We start from the raw sequence: 24,692 nt of genomic DNA, 5'->3' as shown, positions 1-24,692 counted from the left end.
ATAAGGGTTGCAGAGGAGCAGCCTCTGGAAACAGGAGTTTGCCGCTCAGGGGTGACAGTAGGAAAAGCACTCCTTCACCTCTGTTTTTGTCCTCTCAACAGCACAGCAAGGCATGACCTTATCACACTTATTTCTATAAAACGCTTCAAATTTTTAGTGCAATGTGTAAGCAATTGACATCTTCTGTAAGCTTAAAGGAAATGGATCATTTAATGTGAAAAATAAGCTGTGAATGGTAAAAGATTTCTCTTTAGCCTTGCTGCCCCAGGTCTATTCCCAGCTAGTGAGCAAACATTTGAGCAATCATCCTCCATTAACAATAATCTCATCTATACCTATTTTCCTTCACTTTGCTCATCAAGCAAAAAATCTCTTACTGAATTGTTTAATTGCTGACAATTAATACTCTAACAAGAGGAGTTCTTACATATGATCTTGCTCTGGCTACCAGAAATCCCAGTGGGAGATATGCTACTCAATTTTGTCTGAGTTGTTTTGAAGTAAGAACTTGAAGACTAGCTACAGTAATTATTATAACATACAGAAGTTAAATTAGCATTTGCTAAATAGGTTATTAGAAAGATCACATGTTGTCACAGGTAGTAAATAGCTAAACACAGCATGTATAAAAAGGCTAAAAACCTATTAAATTCACAAAAGTACAGATGGTTTGAATTGTAACCTAGGTAAGATTTCATCCCACATTGTGAAGAAAACCTTGGGAAATGGTCTTACTAGTCAACATTTCTATAAGAAATATCAGTCACCTTTCATTGCATTGCAATAAGTAGTTATGATGGTGACATCTTACGGTTTTCTTCTGCATCTTTTTGCCCTGAGATACCAAGAAAGGGATAACATATTATGCATATTTTGGTCATTTTACACCATGTACTTACTACAGTGTGATTAGGGACCTTTGTATATGGCTTGTCAAAATCTCCATTATTGAGATCCATCAACTAATGAATGTGACCCACTGTGGGAAGGAGCATGATTCATACCTGATTCAATGCAGCAGCACCACATAACAATATAGGAAACTGAGATAAGAAACTGAATTTCTGGAGGAAAAATCAGGGATAACTTAAGAATTCTAGGACATAAATCCTTGAATGTGACTTGTTATATCTGTCTACTTCTGTAGGTATGAGGAAGACGACTCCTCTTACCATCGAGTTGTCTTTACAGTTTATGTAGTTCAGTATTTGTATTCTTCATCTTTATAAGCCCATTTGTCCTTTCCTTAACATTATCAGGTCAATCTGCTATCTGCATAAAAAACTTACTCTTCAGGGAACACAGGCTGTAGAGCTGATATTGTTGTATGTGTAAAGAACATATATTAAAACCTGGGACATTCTCTAATGTCTCTCCATTGCTATTATTCTGCAGTACCTTTAGTATCTGCAGGTAGTAATTTTTCATGCAGAGTTATAATTTTTAAGTTACTAAGCTCTTTTTAAGACTTTGATAGTAAAAATCTAGAGTGGGATGTGTTGCTTTAAGAGTTGATTTAATAAAGAATGGATTCTCTTTCTATTAACTCAATAGCATAATAATAATGACATTGAAACTTCACAAGTATTCCCTATTAATATGATACAAAAATATCTGTTGAAAGAAAGTAATTGTGCAATTCTCAGCAACTGCATGATGCTCACGTAATGTTCCTGTGACATGACCAAACCAGGAAGATCAAAAAGTAATGTACTGATAAACCCAGACAATGATGCATTCAGCTAATGTTGCATATTGGAGTTGCTATTGCACTACTCCAGCTGCCTCTCTCTCCATTTCTAGTGAGAATAATGGCTGAGCATAAACATTTTTATTTTCCCTGTTGAGTCCTCCTCCACATGGGCTGTGGGTTCCTTTTCTGAACGTTTCCTCAGAGTGTCACTGAGCTCACTGACCGCCGGTGGCTTCCGTAATTAAAGTTTTTGAGATAATCTTTACCATCCTGCCCAGGAGCTGTTTCCCTGCTGGCTACAAGGGGATGATGGCCAGAGGAAGGCCCTGCTGAAGAATCAGTAGCAGCAGATTCTTCCTCTGCCCACCTGTTAAAGAAGTAATAGCCTTCCTCATATGTCCTTCTCCCGAGAGGATTAGAGGCAGAAACTCCCTGATTTTCTGTGTCCCTGGGAGACAAGGCTGCTGCTGGATGTAGAAATGGTGACACACATAAGTGGCTGATGCTTTGGTCAAGGTCATCATTAGATGCAGGTGAGGCCACAGGTGCACTAGAAGTAGCTTCTTTTCTTGATCTTAGTTTCTGGATTTCAAGGTCCTGTTGCTCCTTGGGAAGTTTTTCTATCTGCTGTGCTTTCAGAACAAGAGATGCTCCAAGAGTTCCTCGTAGAGCAAAAATAAAGAACCTGATGAAGGATGAAGGGAATGGATTTTTTAATCAGTGGGCTGATTCCATAATCTACATCACATATCCCAAATACAAATACTAATTTTTCATTCTTTACAGATATCTGGTAGACACCTTATACCTGGCAGATGAAAGTTACTCCTGGATCTTAACACAACATGTTACTCTATATTTAGCTTGACCTGTGTAGAGGCAACTATATGTATATATTATAAATTTTTTTTGCATTTATAACTACTTGTTTGCTGAACAGTGAAGAAAAATAGAAAAAAAACCTCAAGAGATGCAATATTTGAAAATATGGAAGTTGCATTTATACTGCTAAAATAGACTAAAGAAGAGATCTTAATTTGTTAGATAAGAGAAAAACTGAAGTTAAAAACCTCAGCTTTTGGATTTTTTCAGAAAGCAGCAACAGAAATGTCATCTCTGCCCTTTGCAGGACAGAGAAATTATGTAACTAAATACTGTGTGCTGTGAGATTGCATACATCCTTTCTCCATGCCATGTCAGCTTTGTGTGAAAATCAAAGTCTCTTTCATGGCATCTTTTTATTAGGATTTGACCTTCAACATATATTTTATAACAAACATGGGTACTCGGACACCTTTTGAAAGGTGCCATCCTCACATCCTGCTGCTCAATGTATCTATAAACAAGATTTACAAGATTGAAAGGCTAACAAGCAACAGTACAGAAAGGGCTTTTAAGGCAATGGATTTCTCGGGCTTGCAGAAGCAGGAGTGGATAAAGTTTATTTGCTGTGCCTGTGCTCAGGCTGGTCAATCCCAACAGAATCTCGGGTCTGCTCAGGAAGGGAAGAGCATGGGAGAGCCCAAGACTTTCTGTGTAGATCTGCTGTGGGTCAAAACCTCCTGTGTCTTTCCCCTCAGCTCATTTTCTGTCTCTTTTGTGCAAGTTCCAGGTAAACCAGACAGGATGACAGAGAAGGAATGGGCAACTGTGTCTCCCATCCTGTAAACTGCTCTCACTTGCTCCTGCCCTCCCACAGCCCTGCAGGGTGTGAGGCCAGGCAGGGCACGGGCCAAGCCTCCCCCTGGGTGCTGCAGGCCAGACAAAAGGCAGCACTGAGGGGAAGAACCCAGGAGAGCAATTATTTTTAAAAAACCTGTTAGAAGGAACCCAGAACCTCCAGACACCGAGTGAGGAGGTAAGGAGCAGGCAGCACAGTGCAATGGACCATGGAATGGAAGTTAAAATGTAGTGCATTTTAGCAAAGGGTGGTTTCACCACTGCTGTGGTCTGCTGGCACAGCTCAGTTGGAGTAGGAACAGGCCCTGGATATTCTGCACATAAAGGAGTGTGCAGAAAATAATCTGGGGTACCAATATGAAGGAATAGCAGTTGTCCAGATTTGAGGATATGAATATATAACCCTTAACATCAGTAACCTGCTGAGGCAGCAAGGATCTTAAGTGCGCTGAATTCCCAAGATGGAGACACGAGCTCTCTAAGCACATGATGCTTGATGCAGCTCTCGGCAGAAAGCTCAGGGTCAAAAATGTCACTGTGAATGGGGGCTGATAGGAAAACAAAAGTCATGCAGGAGCAAAACAGACTGGAAAAGGATGCCCTGCCTAGAAGACATGAGACCTTACTGAATTGTGTTGTTTATTCTGATCTGAACTTATATTATATAACATAAAAATCACAAGAGCTTCTCAACTCAAATAGGAAAATAATAATAGTTTGAAGAAAAACACCATCTATTCCTTAAAAGTTCCTTTTCAGTCAAAGTTAAGGCTCAGATTCTAATGCCTTAAAGCACTTACAAAACAGATACTAAAAATATTGTCCTGAATTTTGTAATACCAGTGTGCTGCATTACTTCATGGGAATTAGGATGAGAAGGAAACCAGCAAGATAGTCAAACCAACCCATTTCTTTCAATGTCCAAGCAAATAACAAATAAATATTTGAAACAAATGGTGCAACTCAAAACGTACCTGCTTTAAGAATTAGTAATGTATTGAACACCAAAAGTAGTCATGTTCCCATACGTATATGGGAACAGAATAATTCTGTTTTTTAAACCATTTTTTCAGCAACACATCTCAATAACGATCCCTCTCCAAATATTATCCAGTCTCAATTAAAGTTATCTTTAACATATCTGGTTTTTGCAATACAAAGTTAAACTAAAATTCTGGATGCAATGAATATTTTTCATAAAGAAATGCCCTTAAATTCAGCTTAGTAATGCATCATAATGTACTTAAAACCAAGAATATATTTAGTAACTCTCAAACATACAGGAATATTTCAAAGATTTGTTTATAATCTTGATCTGCTCAACAACATTGTGGTTATGACAGTGAATAATTATGTAGCAGACCTGTACTGGTAAATTTTGATGCACCCCAAAAAGAAAGGTTTTCCTGATGGAAAAAGTAGAAGATATATAGTGACTGATCTAGGGTTATATAACTGAATAAATGAATGGTTCATGAACTGGAAGGCTGAACTCAGGCATCCGACTTCCACTCTGATCAATTATCCCTGTGCAGCACGTGTCTGACACATCACATATCTGTACACATCACTGTTGTTTCTTCACTCCCATGTCTGCAAACCCACAAAAGGAAAACAGGAGAACATTCAAACCTTGGTAAGAGCGCGATGACAGGGGTGATGAGGCACAATAAATAGAAGGTGGGGTCCTTGAGCTGCCTCTCCATGATCCAGTAGGGGTTGGTGGGGGGGCTGCAGAGCAGGCAGGCAGCATTGTAGATGAGAGAGAAGATGAGGTACAAAGCCACACTGCAGAGCATTGTCACCAGCTGCAACACGGTCTGCAAGCACAAGGGATGCCAGTGAGACCCTGACTGGGTGTGAGACAGGAGACAAAGGCAGCTTGGAAGACTGCATCTAACAGTGCATTTTACTGAAATATGCAGTAGGAGAAATAGCCAGAAAGTAATTTAGAGAACAGCAGTGAATACAGTTCTCCAGGTAACACTTCCTCATATATTGAGGTATGCAAGTATTTGGTACTCTCCTGTCCAAAGGCATGGTAGAAACAAATTCTGTCATTGTGCACATGAAGGTATTTACCTGGGGCTACTAAAAAATTCTGGCACTTTGTGAAATCTTAGTGCATCTGCTACTTACCTTTTGTGACCCAGAATTCAGGTAGATGAGTCTGAAAGAGAATTCTGTGCCTACACAAGATGCAACATTCACAAAAAAAACCCCAAACCAGTGCTGTGAACAGGACAGGTCAAATACATACCCATGTTTTCATTTCTAGAGCCTGGTGCAAGAGAATGGTCAGGAGGGAGATGGTGTTGATGGGGTTTCCAAAGGAAAACACATCTATGTCAGAGTCTTTGTACGTCTACAAAACAGGCAGAGAGACTCTGGTGAGCCCTGACTATTCAGAACTGAATTTACTACTTCTAAGGAGGACAGGAGAGTGAGAATATTAATAAGCCTGTTACTTACCAAATAGGGGACGAAGAAGCAAATGAGGCTTTGATAGAAGGCATCCAACATTGTAATAATAAAAGCTGACAGGTTGTATATCTGCAGGAGTTTACAGATAACAGTCATTATGATGGGATATACGTCTCTAGCCTGTCCTGCAAACATAATTGCTGTTTGTCTTCCATTCACACTACTAATTATTGCTAACTGGTCTCTTTCTATGAATAAATACTTCCTGAGCAGCTGATTAAACCAAAGGCTTATCTCTAAACAGGCATTTTATCTCTGTTAAGTAAAGACAGACCTTAGGAATATTACCAAGTCTACCAAGAGTATTAAAAGCCAAATTTTGCCAATGTCACATCTCGTCACAATGGATGTTATTCCTCAAATTCTTTATCCAAGCTCTTTCTAGAGTTATAAAATTGGTCAAAAATCCTTTCTTCTAATGCAACACTTATTTTGTGCCATTTTAATTTGTCTATTTGCCATATTTAAATGTACCTAGTGACCTATGGTGTCACAGCTCCCATGGAGAAGAATGCATTACTGGAGAGACAGAAGATTAGGCCCCTGTTGTTTCAACATTCCAAGTAAGTCTAAACTCTTTTCTTCCTTCCCTCATTCCTCTACAAAAAAAACCAAAACCCTGTGGTCCTTTGGGTTATCAAGCAGTTATTTCAGCAGTCATGACATACCTCTGAATTTTGCCCATTCCTGTACAGCTCAGGCAGACGTAGGAGCGTTTCTGCAGAAACATCTTTGTCAAGGGCTCCAAAGAGAAGAGGGGGCACTGAGGTGAAGAAGAGGTTGAAAAAAATCATCTGCCAGTAATCTACCATGGTGCTACCCGAGAAGCCACAGAAGAACTGGTACCAGAAGAGCAGGTTGACGTAGCACTGGGGAGAAGCACAGACAAACAAACACAGTAGTTACACCTGTGGTGTTTACTGAGACACTGGTTATTAACAGAGCCTCCTCACAGGACAGGATTTTGGCTAAAGGCACTGCACTTCATTCCATAAAGCAATATATCTTAAGGGTCAGTTTCACAGTGACCCACTGTGGTAGAGCTTTTTAAAAGCCATTATGGTTCTTTAAGAACATATCAGAGAATAATTAAGTGAACTGTTCACAGCCCTGAGCACCAGATTTTCGAATCCTTTTGGAATCTTGTTGTCCATGTGGAATCAAAGGCGTGCTGCTCCCTAATGCTATGGGGGAGATTAAAGAACAGCAACATCCTAGTCTGGAAAACTATTTCACATTGCAAATAAATAGCCTTTGAACTCTAAAAGGATGTCCAGTCAAAAAAAGCAAAGTGTTCATTTCCACTACAAATTTTAACAGTAATAAGAAGCAATCCTTATTGAAAATTATTAAAAACTTTACAAAAAAACAGATACCTTGAATTCTAGGTAAAAAACCTTTCATGCTCAGAGCCTATTTCATGTCAAATGGACTTGTTTTCCCAGTCTTGTAGAAACTGAATTACTTCATTTTTTCCACTTTATATCATACTTCAATGCATAGATCATTTGCATATACATTAAATTTTTTATAAAAATGACAGATATGAATGCATCATTACTTGCAAGTGGTTCCTATAAAAATTCACAAGTTTCAAGGCAGGCAGTTCTTAGTACACACTCATCTACATTCGAGTGCTAATAATCTGATCTCCCTCATGCAAATTTTATTTTGAGGCTCATGGGTATTATTAATAAAGTTTCTTGTGCTACCATATAAAGTTACTAAGCCTTGAGTCCTTTTTCCCTCTGGAATAATGCTATTTCAAAATATATTTAGAGCCTGTATTTTTCTCAACGCTCTATGCAGCACCTTGCTAAGAAGGAAGGAGCATACTATAAACTTGCAAAGTGAAGAAACACAGACTGTGGCTTCATAAAAAGTAAGAGTATAACCTGCAAAAACCAAAAACAAACAACCAAGAAAACCCTCAGAACTGGAATTAACCTTTGCTAGGATGAAAACTTAATAATTTTAATCATCTTACCACATTTTTGTAGAAAAAGTAAATCACCATCTTTGCCAGGCGAGCATAGCACCAATGTCCATGGACAAGAAGGAGCTTTTTGAGATGCTTAAATCGGGATATTGCAAAGTCACTGGCCATCACAGCCTTTGGGAAGAGGAATAGAAGGTAATTTACAATACATCCTTTTCACACACTATGTAATGAAATTTGAACATAGACATTGAAGTAATTTCCTACTATTGAATACTGTAAAAGAAACAAACCAAGAAACTGACCCTTAAGAACATAGTTGGAACTTTCTATCTCTGCAGAGCTCTCCATTTAAGGAGAATAAGGAAGGGGGATGTGTGGGAAAGGATACAGGGCAGAAGACTGTGGAAGAGAATCCACAAAACCTGGAAACCTGGAAATGCAGCAGCTGAGAAGATTCAGAAACCAGATGCTCACCTAACACTGGGCAGACATCTGCTAATTTTCCAGTCTCATGAGCAAACACAGGTTTGTCCTCACATAATAATTTTTTGGCTCAAAATGCTCTTTTTTATTTGTGGCTGAACCCATAATTACAAACTGCATATTAATTTATGATGCCAACTTGCATTTTTAAGATGACACTTGAGAGTGTAGGGCTGCTATGAAACTTATTACGCCTTAAGGGACTACCTGACAAAAGAGGAAAGAAACTGAGAGGATACCTGCATGCCTTCTTGGCCAGATATTCCAATTCCAACATCAGCTGCTTGAATCATACTTACGTCGTTTGCACCATCCCCTAGAGTGGGAAGAGAGGAGGGAACAATAACAATGCAAGAAAGGCTGCCCCCATCAGAAGAAGGAAATAATCTCATCTGGTTATTTCAAATATTCTGTACTACCATGCAGATTGATCAGGAGAACTGATGTGTGGCATCAAGCAAAACATCAAGGCTCTGGTCTTGGTCTCCCTCCTTCCCTGGCTCCACCAGAGCAAAATCCAGCTGGGTGGTGACACAGCAACCCCAACACCATTTATGTCAGCATCATTTTGTGTTTCTGCTTGGCCAAATCCATATGCTCAGGAATATGTTTTGCAACACCCTATTTCACTGAATTCTCTGAATCTATGACAAATTTGATTGCAGATGACAACATAACAAGCCCATTTCAAGAATTATTTTGCTCATTTCAACTCACAGCAATATGTTAAGTATGTAACCAAATTTCCAGGGAAAGAACAGCCATGCTTATTGCTTGCAATATGGAGATTGCAAATTAGGTTAGTTGGTAAAGTAAATGAAGCAGAAGGCTGAAAGCTTATGGTTTGAACTGAAAGGCAAAGTAATATTTCAAAAATACAATAGACTTTCCTTTTCTGTTTTGTCCACAGAGGTGTATTTGTTTAGTCTGGAGTTATCCAAATCAATTCATCAAGGATTTTAGTGGCATCACTTACTAAAAGTGTGGAAGGAAACTCAAAGCATTTCACAATATTTGGAGGTAAAAGGCAAATGAGTCAGTACTTAATACCACTCTGGAGAAAATTCTGTTTTCACCAGGGAAAATCTGACAGAAGAAGGGCTTCATGAAAAGATAAAATAATGACTAATGATGAGTGATTTCCAGGCCCAAAACAAGGATGTTTTGGAGGTAATATGTGCATGTGTTTGTACTGATGTGCATGAAGGGGACTTCTGGGAGATTCTGAATTTGTAGTGCCTTCAGCCTGTTTAAAGGGAGGCAGATTTGCTTCATGAAACCTGCTTTGACCAGGACAGATTAATCAATGCTGTTTCCTCACCGCCTCTACCCGAGGCACAAAAATATATAAAAAATATATCCCCCACATTTCTCTCTAAGAAAGAACCTGCCTTCCATGTCCCTGTGAGATGCAGAGTAGGTAGGTAGGATTCAGGAGGTACCTATGGAGAGGGTCATGGCTTTCAGCTGCCTCCGGACCAGCTTGACCACCATGCTCTTCTGCAGGGGGGTGGAGCGGCAGCAGAGCACGGAGCGGCAGTGCCGCGCCAGCTCCAGGAGCTTCTCCTCCAAACCTCCCTGGAAGATGATGGTCAGCGTCCTCCCATCCAGCACCAGCCCAAACTTGGGGCTGGGTGCCTCAGGGGCTGGCAATGGTGTTGGGATGATGCCAAAAAACTTCCTCCGTGGTTTGTCGCACTCGTAGTTCTTCTTCACCTCTTCCAGGGTTAAATTCAAGAGAGATTCACAAGTTTCCTGTGAGAAAACAGACGTGGTTCTAGAAATAGTTATCTCCATCTCCCTCTACAGCACAGCACCTTGCCAAATGTATGTTTGTATAATCATGCCAGAAGGTTTAAGCCTATCAGATAAACATTAGGGGAAATTTACTGAGAAATGCAGTGATTCATCTGATTGGAGATTATTTCAATATGACACCATCCAATCCCTCAGTGAAAACACTGCACATTTTATCAGTCAGTTAACTGAGGTAAGGAATTATTCTAAAAGAAAATATAATAATCTTTACATCAGGAAGGCATGTGGGCATTTATGTTGAAAGTTCAGAAATTAAAAAGAAAAAATCTTATTTTAAGGAGATTGAAAAATCTAGTTCTGATATGAATGATGTGAGATCTTGCAGCATTGGCTTCCACAAAAAATAAACTGTGGTAAGAGAAGCAAGAGGTTCACATTTTCAAAATTACCCAGTAACTTTCAGAGTTAAGTCTTTTCTAAGTCACATATCAGGTGTGTGTCACTATTAGAAACAGAAATAAAACTTAATATTTTCAAGCACTGTACCTCAAGCACAAAGTCCTTCTGTCTTAGCAAATCTGCTTCATGTTGGATCAAGTCCCCTTTTAGATGCCAACAACTGGAATTGACTTAGTACTAGGTAGAAATAGATTTAAGGGGAAAACTCTCACCTCTCCCATCCAGATCTCCTAAGTTGGCATATCACTATCAGAGAAAATCCAAAATGATATCAAAGTTATTTTGCTCCCTCTTAGTACTCAAAGTCCTCCTTCTGTGGCCCTGAATATCTGAGGAGCTAATCACTCCTCTTTCTGCCTTTTCTGTCAGCTTTATTGAGTGATGATTCAGTTCTATAATGTTATTTTCACTTTATGTAGCATAAGGTACATGTGTAGGATGTTTGCAAGATTTAAATTACATTTAAGTGGGAGGTTCTGGAATCAAATGTACCTCTGACATCTAATAAAAACCTGCACCTAGCATGAACACTTAAAACCCCTAAAAATATTGAAGAAACGTCATCTTTCTGTGAACAACCCCAAAACAGTAGTGGAAATTCCTGGTTTGCCTCGACTTGCCTTTTGAAACAAATCCGCCAAGCTACCTAGTTATGTTGCACCTTCTTGGAAGTTATCTCATTTTCAGTGTTTGAATAATCTGCTGGGCTCAGGGGTAAGGAGAGGCCCTTCCCACTGACACCACTTCCAGACCTAACTCTAGCAAAATTAACAGGTTAAATGCTTTGTATATATTACTTGTGTCCCTCACTGCTGCTATTGGGAGCCTCTTTCAGAATTTGTCTTTGGTTTAATTTTGAAAGTGAGGGAACTAAATCTTATTGTGGAGAAACTCCAGCGTCCCCTGAACCAAGGGAGTTCCCAAAGTCCCCATGTGTATGCAGGTTGTTTCTGAGCCTGGAGCCAGGGCACAGAGGCTGATGTGGGTAAATGCCCATGCTGGCATTTCTGGGAGCCAGGGTGGTCCTGCCTGTAGCATCTCTGCTCTGGCACCAGCCCTGTCTAATTTCCATCCGAAATGTATTCATTCTGCTTCCTGTTAAAGCAGATCTGTGTTTCAAATGGAATTACACCTTGGAATGTTTTCTGTGCCACATTCCACATCATCTTTGAGTGTTCCTCTATTTCCATGACATTGAAAGAGACAGGTATTTGCACAGGGCTTTTTCTCCTTTGGAGAGCTAGTAGCTGCAGACAAAGGCAGTAAGAAACCAGCCCATCTCACTGCTCCATGCTACTGCCTAAACCAGTCAGTATTTTAAGAGTATTTACTCAATCCTCACAATAGCTTTATTGAGAAAAGCAAGCTTGTCTTGGTAGCCCTGGTTCTCCGGGGAGAAAAGCTGAGACAACCCAGATGGGTAACTTGTCTGGTCACACAGGGAAGCCCTGCCTGCCCTCCACAGCCTTGTGCCAGCCCTTGGAAGAGCTGAGCTCACTGTGCCTCCTGCTCCTAATGCTATTCGGGGTTTTTTGACTGTTCTTTGTTAAGTGAGGTCTAAAGTAACGGAATGCCAAACTGCAAGATACAAAGAAAAGGTAAGATAGCAAATTCTGTGCATTTTGTCTTTCTTTACTCACCTTATTTTCAGTGTTAATGGTGAAGACAGTGTCCCTTTGGTTCAGAAGCTTACAGGAGTATGCAATGTTAACTGCTGTCTCCTGTTTGTCTCCTGTCAACACCCAAATTTTTATCCCAGCTTCTCGGAGAGACACAATCGTGTCAGGTACTCCATCTTGCAGGCGATCTTCAATCCCTGTTGCTCCTGGGCAAGTAGGAAAAGAAGAGAAATAATTATCTTTTTATTGAAAATCAAGTTGCTATTTTCTCATTTAAAAAAAGCTCTTTGCTTTCCTATCACGCTGCTGAACTTATTGAGACCTGAACCAAGGTTTTTTCCAACAAACAAACATGCACATGATCTGCATTTGGATTAAGGTCTGAATGTGTCAACAATCAAGTTCTGTCTCTTCATTTTGCTCATTCAAGAACAATGCATTTCATTTCTTCCTAATAATCCAAAATGACAATGTGCTGGCAGAGGAATCATGGGATATGAATTTTAAAAATGCTGCATTAAGTCCCATCAAAGCAATGAGAAAAGATGAACTTTGACTGTTTAAATGGATGCTGTCCCTGTTGTCAAGTCAGATGCTTCAGCCGTCAAAGGCAGAAGAAACAGTACAGTACATTTTCTTTCTGAACATGCACAAACTTAGAAGCAGATGCCAACATTCATCCTGATGATGTTGGGAAATGACCATCTGAATGTTACAACACTCCTTATCCCTTCCACTAGAGGTCAGTTTGAAGATGCTGTAACTGTGGTACATTAAAGATAGATATTGATTTAGGCTAAGGGAACACTTTTTGCAAATTAAAGTGTGAAAGCACAGACAGCCTTAGTAATTGCCAAAGGTAACAGACTCTGACAAGATCTACATTACCTCTTATGTGGTCTGCTTATGGCATTTAGCATTATTACTCTAATTTTTTAAATCACTGCAGAGATTATGAGAAGCCATAATATAAGCTATTACTTGCAATCACAGAAATTCAACAAAGTATGGGCACAAATTGCAGTCAAAGAAAAATGACAACTCCAAAAATCAAAGTCATAAAGAACAAAATGTTTGCAAACAAAATAGAACAGAAAGCACTGAAGTGCTCCATAATTTAACAGAATGATGTTGTTAGATATGACAGTGATGAATAATGCAGAAATGTCAATCAATGTAAGTTTTAATGCTAAACATCCTTTTACAAAGAGCACAAAGCAAGCACAACAATGCAACAACAGCAGGAACTCAGTAGCTGAACACCTACATGTTCGAGTTACTGGATTTTATAGTACAGTTCAATCACCAAAATTCCCTCAGAATTCATGCTCAAAACTGAAGTTAATTTATGGTATTTTATAGGTTTATCTAAGGATATGGATGCATGACTGAACTGTGGGAACTTCATTCTCTACTGTGTCAGCTGAGCCACAGTAACAGCTGATGTGCATGTTCTTTGCTCGGGGCACACAATAGCTGCAAGTAACTTTTTCAAAGTTACTGCTGCCCAAAATGCACAAGAACTTGTATAGACATTGTCACTGGATTTTATCTCCCTAGCCTGGAGATTTCCAAACCACAGAGGAAGTGTTTTAGATATAAATTAGTATAAGCTGTTGTCTGCCATACTGCCAAGACTATCACAGGAGAGCAAGTGATACTTCATGCGATGACAATTCTTATTTTTAGCTACCCAGCAGGGTGAGTTTGGTCTCCAGATGCTGTGCTGTCTCTATTAACAGCTCCTCTCTGTTGTCAATTGCAGCTTCTGCCTCCCGACGAAAATTGGCCCATTTTTGAAAGTCATCTTCATTCAAGACCTGCATAACACAATTTAAACAGTGTTTATTTGAAATTTAAATAAGAGAGGAATGCCAACATTCTGGGTCACAGAGACTTAACTAGTATCCAAACTGGTAAAGTACTGTGCCATCTTTAAAATAACAGACTTTTCCAAGAGAAAACTGCAAGAACAAGCAGTTTGTACAGATGACCTAGAGCTGAGACTCAAAAATATGGCATAGAGAAACTCTTGCTCGCACAACTCTTGCTTAGCTGGGCGCACACAGTTTCTGAGGGCTGATCTATATTTCTCCAGAGCTTGAATACGATCCATTTGTTGCACAGTGACAACTTCTGTATGAAAGTATAACACTAAAATTCACTAATTCAGGCTGAGAGCGAGGTTTTTGAAAGTTGAATGAGAAAAAATGAATGAGAAAGCAAACGAGAAAAAGGTTGGCTGCTCTGCAGACTGTATTTCTTGCTTGGAAGCACTATAGAGTAGGTCAGCTGAGTTACTATAGGAGAAACAGAGATAAATGTTTTGAGACTCATTTGGTCACATTGAAGAAAAAAAGGAATAAGAGACTCCAGACAAGGCAAATAGATGGACAAAGAGATGGATATATCTGGCTGGTTGTCTGAAGGAAAATTATAACCACTATATTTTTCTAGCAATTCTATTGCCATGGACAGAACCTGGTGCTCTCCCACCTTCTTAGCTATGCACAGGGTTCTCAGTCCATCATGGGCGTAGTAGTCCAGATGCTTCTGTGTTCTTTCTTTTATTCTTTTCAGTCTCTTGTCTGAGCTAATGTCACCTGTGAAACACAAGGAAAAGATTCCATATTTTAAGTACAGATAATTTTCAATCCAATGGCCTAAGATTAAAAGAGTGGACATTGGAGAAAAGTGGATTCCATTGCAATACCAAGTTCTTGACAAGCTCAAAAGTATTGGCTGTGCAGAAGCTGAAATCTTGTTAAAAATTCCCGTTTCCTTTAAGATAACCTTACTTGTGGTTTTTTTAAATTAATATTACAGCACTCTTGCTGACAACCTGAAAAACAATGGTCAGGCCCTTATGACAGTATTATTGCAGAGTACACAATATCCCCAGGGGTTAGTATTATCAGTGAATTTTAATTATCCCATTCCATATTCTAAGCACTTCTGAAGTTGAATAAATATCTCAGTTCTGATCTCCAAGGATAATACTAGAGAAAGATTATTCTTTCTTTATACTCCTAGTATCTAGATATAATATTTCATGCAGAAAAGACCACAGCACACTTCTTGTTAGAAGACACAACAGAAAAAGCTCCCTGGCTCATTACCTGTGGAGGAGTTGTCCAGCAGGTCCATTATTACAGAGTCAGCGCCTTTTGTGTAGACCACAATCTCCTTGGTTAGAGGGTGTCTCACCACCACAGACATCCTTTTCCTGACTGAGTCGAACCCCAGGGTGTAGAGGATATCAAAGGTCAGGAGTGTGCCCTGGGGCAGCTGCACCGTGACCTGCTCGGGCGTCCGCGACACGAGCACGAAGCCGTAGGCCTGGGCAGCGTAGACCAGAGCTGCCTCGTCCGGGCTCTCAGCCTCGTAACAAAAGTCTGCTGGCAGAGAAGTGCTGGCTGCAGACCTAAAAACTTCCTCCAAGGAAGCAGTACCCATCTCTGTGCTGCCCTTGTCCTGGAGCTGCTGGCCTCCACTGGCAGAGCCGTTGTTGTCATTGTCACAGCTCTCCAGCACAGCAAGAGGCTCCTCGGGGCTCTTTGCACTGAAGCTGGCACCAAGTTGTGAGCTAGACTGAGATGATGAAAAAGATTGACTGAGGCTTGCTAATTTTAGCCTTTGAAATATCTGATGAATCTTCTCCAGGGTGATTCCTGAAGGTTTTATTGGTGGTGGGATTGTGACCTAGAAATAGGAGAAAAAACAAAGGTTAAAAATAAATAAATGTGAACTTCAAGAGCCTTCTCAAAACCTCTCTCTACTTTTTTGCACCTAAATGACAATAGCAATAACTATTACTGTAATAACTGCAACTTCCCCTTTTCCCGTCTCCTGCCATTTCACTTTGGTGGAAGAATTTAATAGAGAAGTTATATGAGAGATGGCATCCAAATCTGATGGTGATTTGTATCTCTGCTTCTGAAGCAAAGATGTAATGAAGCCCTTGTAGATATGTCAATTGCCTGGCAGATCAGAGAAAACCCAGTGTGTTCAACAAACTTCTTACAGCATATATAATACAAAATCTAAAAAAAAAGTGCAGATCCTGTGGTAGCCTTAGCTATTCATCAAATATTATAAAACAAGCTAGGAAGGGATACACAGGCATGGAAGCAGTAGACATTACAGAAAATGTAAAGGAACTAGAAGACAACTCTCAAACAAACCATTTTTCACCACTTCAGTTTTCACTGGACACTACATTGTAAAATGGAACTATGATCCATTTTTCTCATGTATTTAAAGTTAGATTACCCTTTGTCTTGGCTCAGTAGCTGTGGAGACCAGAACTGTGTTGCAAATGGCAAGAGCCAGAAAAAAGTCAGTAAAGGATGTGGAAGTCTTCATGTGTATAAAAGGAGAAAAGCTCTCAGTCTGGAGGGCAGCTTCTCGCACTCGCCGCAGCAGCCTGCTATCAGGAGTCACGTCCTTTTCCTGGAAGAGAAATTACTCAGGATTATTTTAATTCACTCTTGTCCTCAAGGAATAACTAGCAACTTCATAGACTTCTTGAATTTAGACCTAGAAAATGCCTTTTGTACTTAACATCTATGGAAAGATGATGTCTTTCAAAAAGCTGCATAACTAGATAATTAGAAGGAAGTGCATCTTCAAAATGAAGATGATCTCAGAATTTTATTTCTTTTGAGATCTTCTAAAAATCAGAAAATGCACTACTGGGCATTTCACTTCAGCAGCAACTTTCTGAACTCAAAAGTTTCCTCTGGAAACATCAAAAATTGACAGGCTAATTGTGGCATCAGAGACAGGTTTTAAAAACAGAACAATAAAAAAAAAATCAATATTTATCAGAATAATTTTTCTCATTTTCTTGTTCACATTAAGTGAAAACAGCGCTGATCTGAATTTTCAGCCTGAACATATATTAAAAACTCTAACCAAGCAAAAAATAAAACTGAATAAAACAGCACTAATGATGATAATAATTTAAATTTGCCACCATTTCGATGTTAACAATTTTGTTAGTGAAAATGCCAATATAAAATGGCTAGTGCCATTCAGTTTAAAGGTTTTCTCATTAACTTGATAGCATTTCTTCTACTTGATGGCATGAAAACCTGATGACCATGGGACAGTGAAAATCTTTGTTAAATGTTTCTAATAGCAAGGCACTACTAATTGGAAATATTAAATCTAGAAGGAAATGTACTGTCACTCCCTTAATTCATAAGAACGCCTAAAGGTAGAGAGAAAATGTTAATTTTCTATTATGTTCCAGTGTTGAAAAATGGATTTTTCTTACAAACTTTTGTCTGCTGGCATACACATAGGTCTACAAACACACTCTGTATACCAGGAGTGCTCAGGATGCTGCAGATTTGTAGTAGAGTAAAAATGCATCAGATGAGGTGATGCAAGTTCCAAAGGGCAGGAACTATACAGACACAAAAAATTTATTATTCCCATTTTATTAATAGGGAATTGGCTTGGGTGGCAAAGGATAGTACTATGTCTCATTTAAAGATCATACAGGGCAGGCTCTGTGCAATATCTAAATGTCTCCATTTTCACAATTGTCATAGGGCATTAAAACAATTTATCCAGTTTGAGTGACACCTTTGAGCAGCTAAGGCTGGTTATTTCTATAACAGCAGCTTAATGTTCTTCTACAAAAGAGGCATTTGATACTAGTTCCTCAGACATTGTTTCACAGTGAATTAAAAAAAATGTTTATTTCTAGAAGAAAAAGAAAAGGCCTGGCAGTAAAAAATGTAATTGGAAAATATACTGGCAAGAAATTTCTTTATCATCCTTCAATAGTCATGACCTATAAGAAGTTCTCAGAAGTCATGGCTCACGGGTTCTCAAGAATCCATGGAGATGTTCTCAGCAACTCATGAGGTTTGGGCTGGAAAATACTAGGATAACAATTTACAGAACTCCCATATTCCAAGAACAGTAGGAGTTCTGAGTGGTACTTACTACATGACAGCAGAGCTGAATGAGGTAAAGTAGGATCTTATAACAACTGCAGCAAAGAGAGTTCTGAGAATTCTGCATTTATTAGGCTATTTTTTTAATAAAAAGATTTGGATGAGTTTTCTGGGCCTTTAATTGGAATTCTAATTTTGAGTGTATGACCTTTTAGTGTTCACAAAAGTCTTGTCTGAAGTGTCTGTTAAAAAACTTTCAAGAAGAGCAGAACAGTCTGACTTTAATTAGGCTGTGGGTGAATTTGGGAAGCTTCAGACCTATTTGCAACAGATCCTGCTCCCCCCTGACTGCAGCCTGCACGCTCCAATTGAGGACTCTGATTCTTTGTCTCCCCCTTCCCTCTCTTAGTTCCAGGAAGATTTGGATTTTTCCTCTCTACCTGTTGGCTCTCTGTGGCTGTTGTCACATTAATTGAAGGGACAGGACCACAATCAGACTTAGAATGATTTATTGCTTAGATAACATCAGTCTCAAAGGTCATGAGATTTATAAGACAGCAAGCAGTCAGCCTTAGTCTAAGATGGTCACAAGTTCTTTGTTGCAGGCAGTTTATAACTTTCTAATCCAATGAGCAGTTGCCACGGAGTGTTTTGCTTTTCTAACCTGTCACCTTTACTTCTTTCTACTGCAATGTGGATACTTTTGTCCAATAAGGTCCTATTACATGCACACATATATGTTTCTATTATAACATCTAGCTCCATTATAACTCTTAGCTTATTCTATTCAAATCACAATACTGAGACAGAGTGGAAATTTTCCAGAGTAGAAATCCATTTTGATTTAGGTGAAATGTACATCTTTGAATTAAGTCTGTAGCTTGCAAGCATAGCTGTTCGGTCTGACTCCTGACCCAGGAATTCTTTCTGATAAAGAAGAATTAGCGGCAAATGTCACTCGAAATCAGTAGAATGAATATGTATGAACCTATTGTGAAATTGCATGCATATGTATTTGAGACGGAGATAAAAAAGGATCTGGAGTTCCCAGAGGCACACATGTCATTTTAGGGGAATGATTCCCACATGTGTCCAGCGCTGTAATAAACATACCGGCTTTACAACTTTCACAGAAGTTGTGGAGTTTGTTTGTTCCACAAATCAATACTACACTATATGACCCTTCATCATCTTGTCTAATACAGTTTCTTAAGGCATATTCTATAGAAACATAAGTTGATGATTTCTCTGTTCAATGTCTGTGTACCTTGCTTTCACATCAATCTAGACTGCTCTAAGGCTGTGAATCAAACCCTCTTGAGTTGGTGAAGATTTATCTTTCTGATTCCCACAGCTTTCCATCCCAAAAGCAGCAGAAGGGATAAGTTAGAGGGTGTTGGCCCAGGCTGCTGTACTCACAATGGGGCTGCTGAAGGCCACCTGGGACTGGCTGCTGTCACGCCGACCCACGGACCTGCTCCTGGTGTGGCCCTTGGAATGCGCCCGGTCGCTCTGGCACCTCCTCAAAGGCCTCACGGTGCTGGGCTTGTAGGTGGCTGGTCTCTCCAGATTCATGGGAGGAAGAGTGAAGTGCTGAAGCTTTGCAAAATCCTCTAAATCCAACTCTCTCTGTGTTTTCAGTCGCCTGTCTGTAAAAGAAAAATGAAACCTGACCTCTGATTCTTCACTGATTCTTTTTTTTCATTGTTTGAGAGGAGTTCCTTGATCAGTTAAAAAACCTGAAAAAAACTAAACCAAAGCCAAAACATTACAAAAGCCATCACCAGAAAAATTTCACTGCCCACTGTCCAGCAGTTTCTGGCAATTGCCACTGTCATTATTGCAAGAAAATAAAAATGTGTTTTCAAAGTGATCAGTCACTTTTATGGGCTTCTCTTAATGTTTCGTCTCTTCAGCTGCTTTTTGCAGTTGGAACAGGAGAGTGAAATATAGTAATTCCCAAATCTGCTAATGTTTTCAGTCACAGAACACAAACATCTTTTTGGCAGCTGCTTGCCAGCTTAACAGGATCCTTTCCACTACACAGAGCATGAAAGTGATGACGAAGAAGGAGCCTGAGTCAACACCATGAATTCAGAGCACCAAGTGCCAGGTTCCTCCAGACCCGGACTGCAGCCAGGATCCACTCCAGGAAATGAGTACCTGTATTTTTCATATCACACAGAAGTGTACGTTTACACAGTCACAGAAATAATTACTTTTGGACCCAGTGAGTTTAAATATTAACTAGCATCAGCTTGTGAGCTTATAAAAAAGGTCGTCTGGTGTTCATTGAGAAATGAAAGTGTTCTCTTTGAATGCAGGGCAAATCCTGGAGGTGCCTGCAGAAGGATCTGGAAAACCTTTCCCATCTGCCTTCTGAATAATTTAAAACACCTTCACTTTTGTGAATCTCTGTAACAGCAGTCTCTCACAAAAAAGTGACTATTCCACAAAACCCTACGTTCAATCAGAGGGCTCAGTATGTTTAGGTATTAATATTTAAATTAATGACATTTAATTGCTCAGACAAAAAAAAATCAAATATAAAAAAGTGTCTCTCACCATTTTCCTGATGGGAAAACTCAATTCCATCAACAGTACAGCGTCGGAATACCATTTTGTTTTCTGTTAGTGTCCCAGTTTTGTCTGAGAAGATGTACTGGATCTGTCCAAGGTCTTCAGTAATAGTGAGGGCACGGCACTGGATGGGCAAATCTGCTTCTTCATCATACAGGTCAATGTCATTGTGAATTAAGAAGACTTGGCCCAGTTTGACCAATTCAATTGACACATAAAGTGATATGGGGATTAAAATCTGAAAAAGAGTTTAAATTCTCAGTGAGAGGTGAGATAAATTTCACTGCTTTCTATCAGCAATGTCCTGGCACAGGCATATTAATGATTTCCAAAGAAACAGCTCTTCCTAGAGACATATTTTAGGATTAATGAATTCAGGGGTGAAAAAAAAATCCTGCACACAATTGCGATGGAGAAACAGGGATAAGTGGCAAACATAAGACTAAATTCCTGGAGTACTAAATTCAAAGGTGGGTCTTTCATGGGATACCCTGACAAAGCACATTTTCTGGACATAGGATCATTCTCTCTCTTACCCTTCTGAAACTCTGAAAGGATGGACTAGCACAGACTCTTAGTGCAGAAAAGTTTCACAAACCATTACTTTGCACACAACACTTCCTACCCACAAGCTTCCTTGCCCTGAAAGAATAATGAATTCTTAAGATGCACAAATATTCTGTTTCAGTAATGAAGAATAATCCCCCAAGGAATCTCTGAGCAGCTCTGAAAGCTATATTCAAATTTTGTTAATATTAAAGACATTCTGTCCACTTAAATCTCAGCACTGACATCAAGAAATCTGAAAAGTAAATGTAATTTTTTCCCTTACCCAATAAAATATTCTTTCCCAATTAGGCTTAATCACACTCAGATATACAAGTATCCTACTTCTAATTTAGCTTCTTTCCTAGACCAGATGAACCATATCTAGTTATTATTCCCCTAGTTATTATTCCCCACTGGCAAATTGGCAATTTTTGTTTCACTGTTTTTCTGAGCTGCTAAGTGGTCTTATTTTGGAATTCTGGATATAGGCAGAAAAAAAAAAGAGCTGGCATTTGGATGTAAGTATCTTTTTTGCATCTGCTAGATATTCTGAGTTAAAATATACAAGTGTATCCTTGTGAGGTTTCAATAATAAGAAAAAAAATGATGTTAGAAAGAATAAAAAGGAAAAAAGAAACATTATTTCACACTTGGTTGATTTGAAACACTTCGAGCAATATTTTCAAATAGGATTAAGAAGGCACTGCACAGCTATTAATTGATATTAATTGTTCGTTAGTGATTATACTCAATTTTGAGTAGCTTCTTCCTTGGAGGTAACAGAGAGGTTTTTGTCTTTTACCTGCAACAGGATTATCATTGTCAGGAACATGTAGAAACCAGCAAGAACTGGAGCCACAAAATTGCCATTCCAATCTGGGACATCATAAGGTGGATGCTCCCAAAATTTTCCTGTCCAGATGCCATGCCCTGTGGGAATGAGACACAAGACTGAAATTGGCTGAGCAGTGGAGTGAGTGACAAAGCTGCTGAAATGTGCAGATATGGACTGCTCTGTAATAAAGCAGAGAGAGCATTTCCAAAACTGTGATCCCCAAGCAATGCTGCAAATCTTTTGGAGAATGCAGAGCACCTGCAGAGCTCTGTAGCACATGCACAGAATTGATATGCTAGGGAGAAATGAGTACTCAGGGATATTTCCATTCACCTCTGCTTTGTCAGGTGTTTCCCATGGCTCTTAGCTCTGCACAGATCTTTTCTCACTCTGTGTTTCCCCGGAAGACTCCATCTCTATCACCTATCCATAAAAATCCTCAGAGCAGAAGACACTTTTTCCTCTCAAAGAAGTAAACCTTAGAATCTTTGTATATAGACAAACTAAAATATTTCTTATCCTCCCTGACCATTCTTCATTTCAATCTGTCTTTGCTAAGTGTTGACAAATCCCCTAAATTCAGTCTGGGAACTCATCTTTACATTCCTTCAGTTAAATCATATCTCAAACTGCTTCTTCCTCTGTGTTTTAAATACCAGCAGGTATCATTGCACTGCTACAGCAAAGCCTCTGTTCCAGGACTTAACAGCATCCCATCGCAATTGTTTTACCACTTTCCATACTGTCCTTATTGAAATAAACTTTTGTCAAGGAGGTTACTAAATTTACAGCATCAGAAGCTTCCCACAGAGCTAAGGCAAACAACTTGGTTTCCCTCATTGCATAATTTGTCCAGATGCCAAAAACCTCTATCAGCCCAGCTCAAATAAAACTCCCATTAATAGCAGTTAACCAAGCCGTTGTTTTGCAGCATCTGCCTACTGAAATGCTGCCAAAAATATTCAAATTATTTCAGCAATGCTCTTTGGCTGCTTCAGACTACAGTCACATCTGAACAAGGAGAACTCTGCTCTACAAGCTACTTCTTACCCCGATTTATACAATTTACTGTGTGCAAAAACAATCCTCATAACTGATCCACCAGTGATACTTTTTCCTAGAACCCTACATTCAAACAAGGCTGCAAAGCAACAACTCATGGCAGAGCCTCTGGATATTTTGGATGGCTGCAATATAATGGACTTTTTATGCTTTTACATGTTTCACTTAGACAATGAATATTTTTTTAACCTGACTAGATAAATTATTTTTCAAATGCTGATTGTTTTCATCCGAGACTTCTTTTAACCTTAAATTGAAGGACTTTATTACTCAAGAGCCCCACCCTACACACCAGACAAGGCAAGTCTCTAAATCCAGATGACAGCAGCCAGGGAACAAGGAAAATAAAATTTCTCCCTCACACAGATCTCAGTTGTGAAACTGAAATCCCATTTTGCTACCAAAAAGTCCCACTGCAACATGAAGCAGTAATACTAAAGAAGTGATCAAGTCAGTTCAGTTGTTCTGTTTTGGAGGGTCCTTACTTCCCATGGCATCACACCTGATGACTGACTGGTGCCACATCACATTCATCCAGGGCAGGTGCAGGAAAACTTGATTTGGCTGTTGCTAAATCAGAGCAGTAGCACTGAGTAAATTGGCACTGAAACAAAATCCATTAAAAGAGAAAGGGGATCATGGGAGTCCCTGCTATGTCCTTAAAGCATTGTCCCATTCAAAAGTCAGTACACTTAAAATTTGGTCCTTTGCTCCGAATGATGAGATCCTGTTAATTCTGGCCTGCCTGGGACAGATTGCCATCAGAGCTGGGAGGCCAGCAGGTGCTCACACACAGTGAAGATGTTCTTTCTGAGATTACCAGTCCAGTAAACTCCAGCCAGTTACCAAATACCAGTTAATAAATTCACACATGCTCACCTGCAAGGACCCCCAAAAAATGCAGGCTATTCCAAGCAATTAATCCATTTCACAGCCTGATGTAAAGGGGCTTTTGAGAAGGAAGGAAGCCGTGGAGGATATAAACTGAATGAATTAGTCATGAGCAGCTCATGGGTTCTAAATTGTGTGTCTCTGTTTAATACCACTCCCAAACATATTAGAGGAAGACACTACTGAAATGAAAGTAAAGCAAAATCATTTTACTTTTGCTGTTATGCACAAAGAACAAACACCCCCTCAGGAAGGAAGGAAAATCTCAGCTGACAAATATCGATTCCTACAATGATTCCTACAATTCCTACAGGATGGCTTGCTTCTGCTTTACATGTATGATACCATGGTGGGGATGAATCTTATCTGGAACATTTATAGCCATGTTTTCTTCACCTGAATTGCTCAGATTTGCCATTTTAACTCACCTATTGGAAAGACCAAGGAGCCTAAAGACCCCAAGAGCATCCAGCTGTAGATCTCACTCATGTCTATAACATCAATTCTAATCACCATTTGGGAAATAGATTTTTGTCAGTGGTTCATACCTACAGCTCCAACGAGGCACATCACAAACAGGAGTCCCACACATGAGAAAATGTCCCTGTTCATCCTCTGCTCAATCCTGCTGCGCTTGTAGCGGGGACCGCTGTTGTTCAGCATGGCCTTCGTCTCATGACCTTCAAAACACAAATTAATTTTATCATGGTTATGTAATAGTTTGTATTTTTGTTTGGTTCTTTAG

At 39.4% G+C, this 24,692-nt stretch overlaps 1 protein-coding gene across 1 annotated transcript in view; it reads right to left on the bottom strand.

Moving 5' to 3' along the window:
- Positions 1-1,891: 1,891 nt before the first annotated feature.
- The window catches only part of ATP10B (ATPase phospholipid transporting 10B (putative)), a 45,851-nt gene continuing 23,050 nt past the window's right edge, over positions 1,892-24,692 (bottom strand). Inside the window, exons 6-22 of the mRNA XM_031055184.1 lie at positions 24,496-24,627; positions 21,962-22,089; positions 20,596-20,848; positions 19,450-19,679; positions 16,391-16,570; positions 15,238-15,820; positions 14,615-14,721; positions 13,812-13,938; positions 12,140-12,324; positions 9,725-10,037; positions 8,522-8,598; positions 7,845-7,970; positions 6,526-6,726; positions 5,846-5,926; positions 5,634-5,738; positions 5,006-5,193; positions 1,892-2,378 (exon numbers count right to left, since the gene is read on the bottom strand). Of these exons, the coding sequence (XP_030911044.1) occupies positions 1,892-2,378; positions 5,006-5,193; positions 5,634-5,738; positions 5,846-5,926; positions 6,526-6,726; positions 7,845-7,970; positions 8,522-8,598; positions 9,725-10,037; positions 12,140-12,324; positions 13,812-13,938; positions 14,615-14,721; positions 15,238-15,820; positions 16,391-16,570; positions 19,450-19,679; positions 20,596-20,848; positions 21,962-22,089; positions 24,496-24,627 (3,503 nt within the window). The remainder of the gene's footprint in view (positions 2,379-5,005; positions 5,194-5,633; positions 5,739-5,845; positions 5,927-6,525; positions 6,727-7,844; positions 7,971-8,521; positions 8,599-9,724; positions 10,038-12,139; positions 12,325-13,811; positions 13,939-14,614; positions 14,722-15,237; positions 15,821-16,390; positions 16,571-19,449; positions 19,680-20,595; positions 20,849-21,961; positions 22,090-24,495; positions 24,628-24,692) is intronic.

The sequence above is a fragment of the Geospiza fortis genome, unplaced genomic scaffold (genome assembly GCF_000277835.1).
Source record: "Geospiza fortis unplaced genomic scaffold, GeoFor_1.0 scaffold55, whole genome shotgun sequence".
NCBI lineage: Eukaryota > Metazoa > Chordata > Aves > Passeriformes > Thraupidae > Geospiza > Geospiza fortis.
The sequence above is the reverse complement of the archived record's forward strand: the minus strand, read 5'-3'. Positions and strand labels throughout refer to the sequence as shown.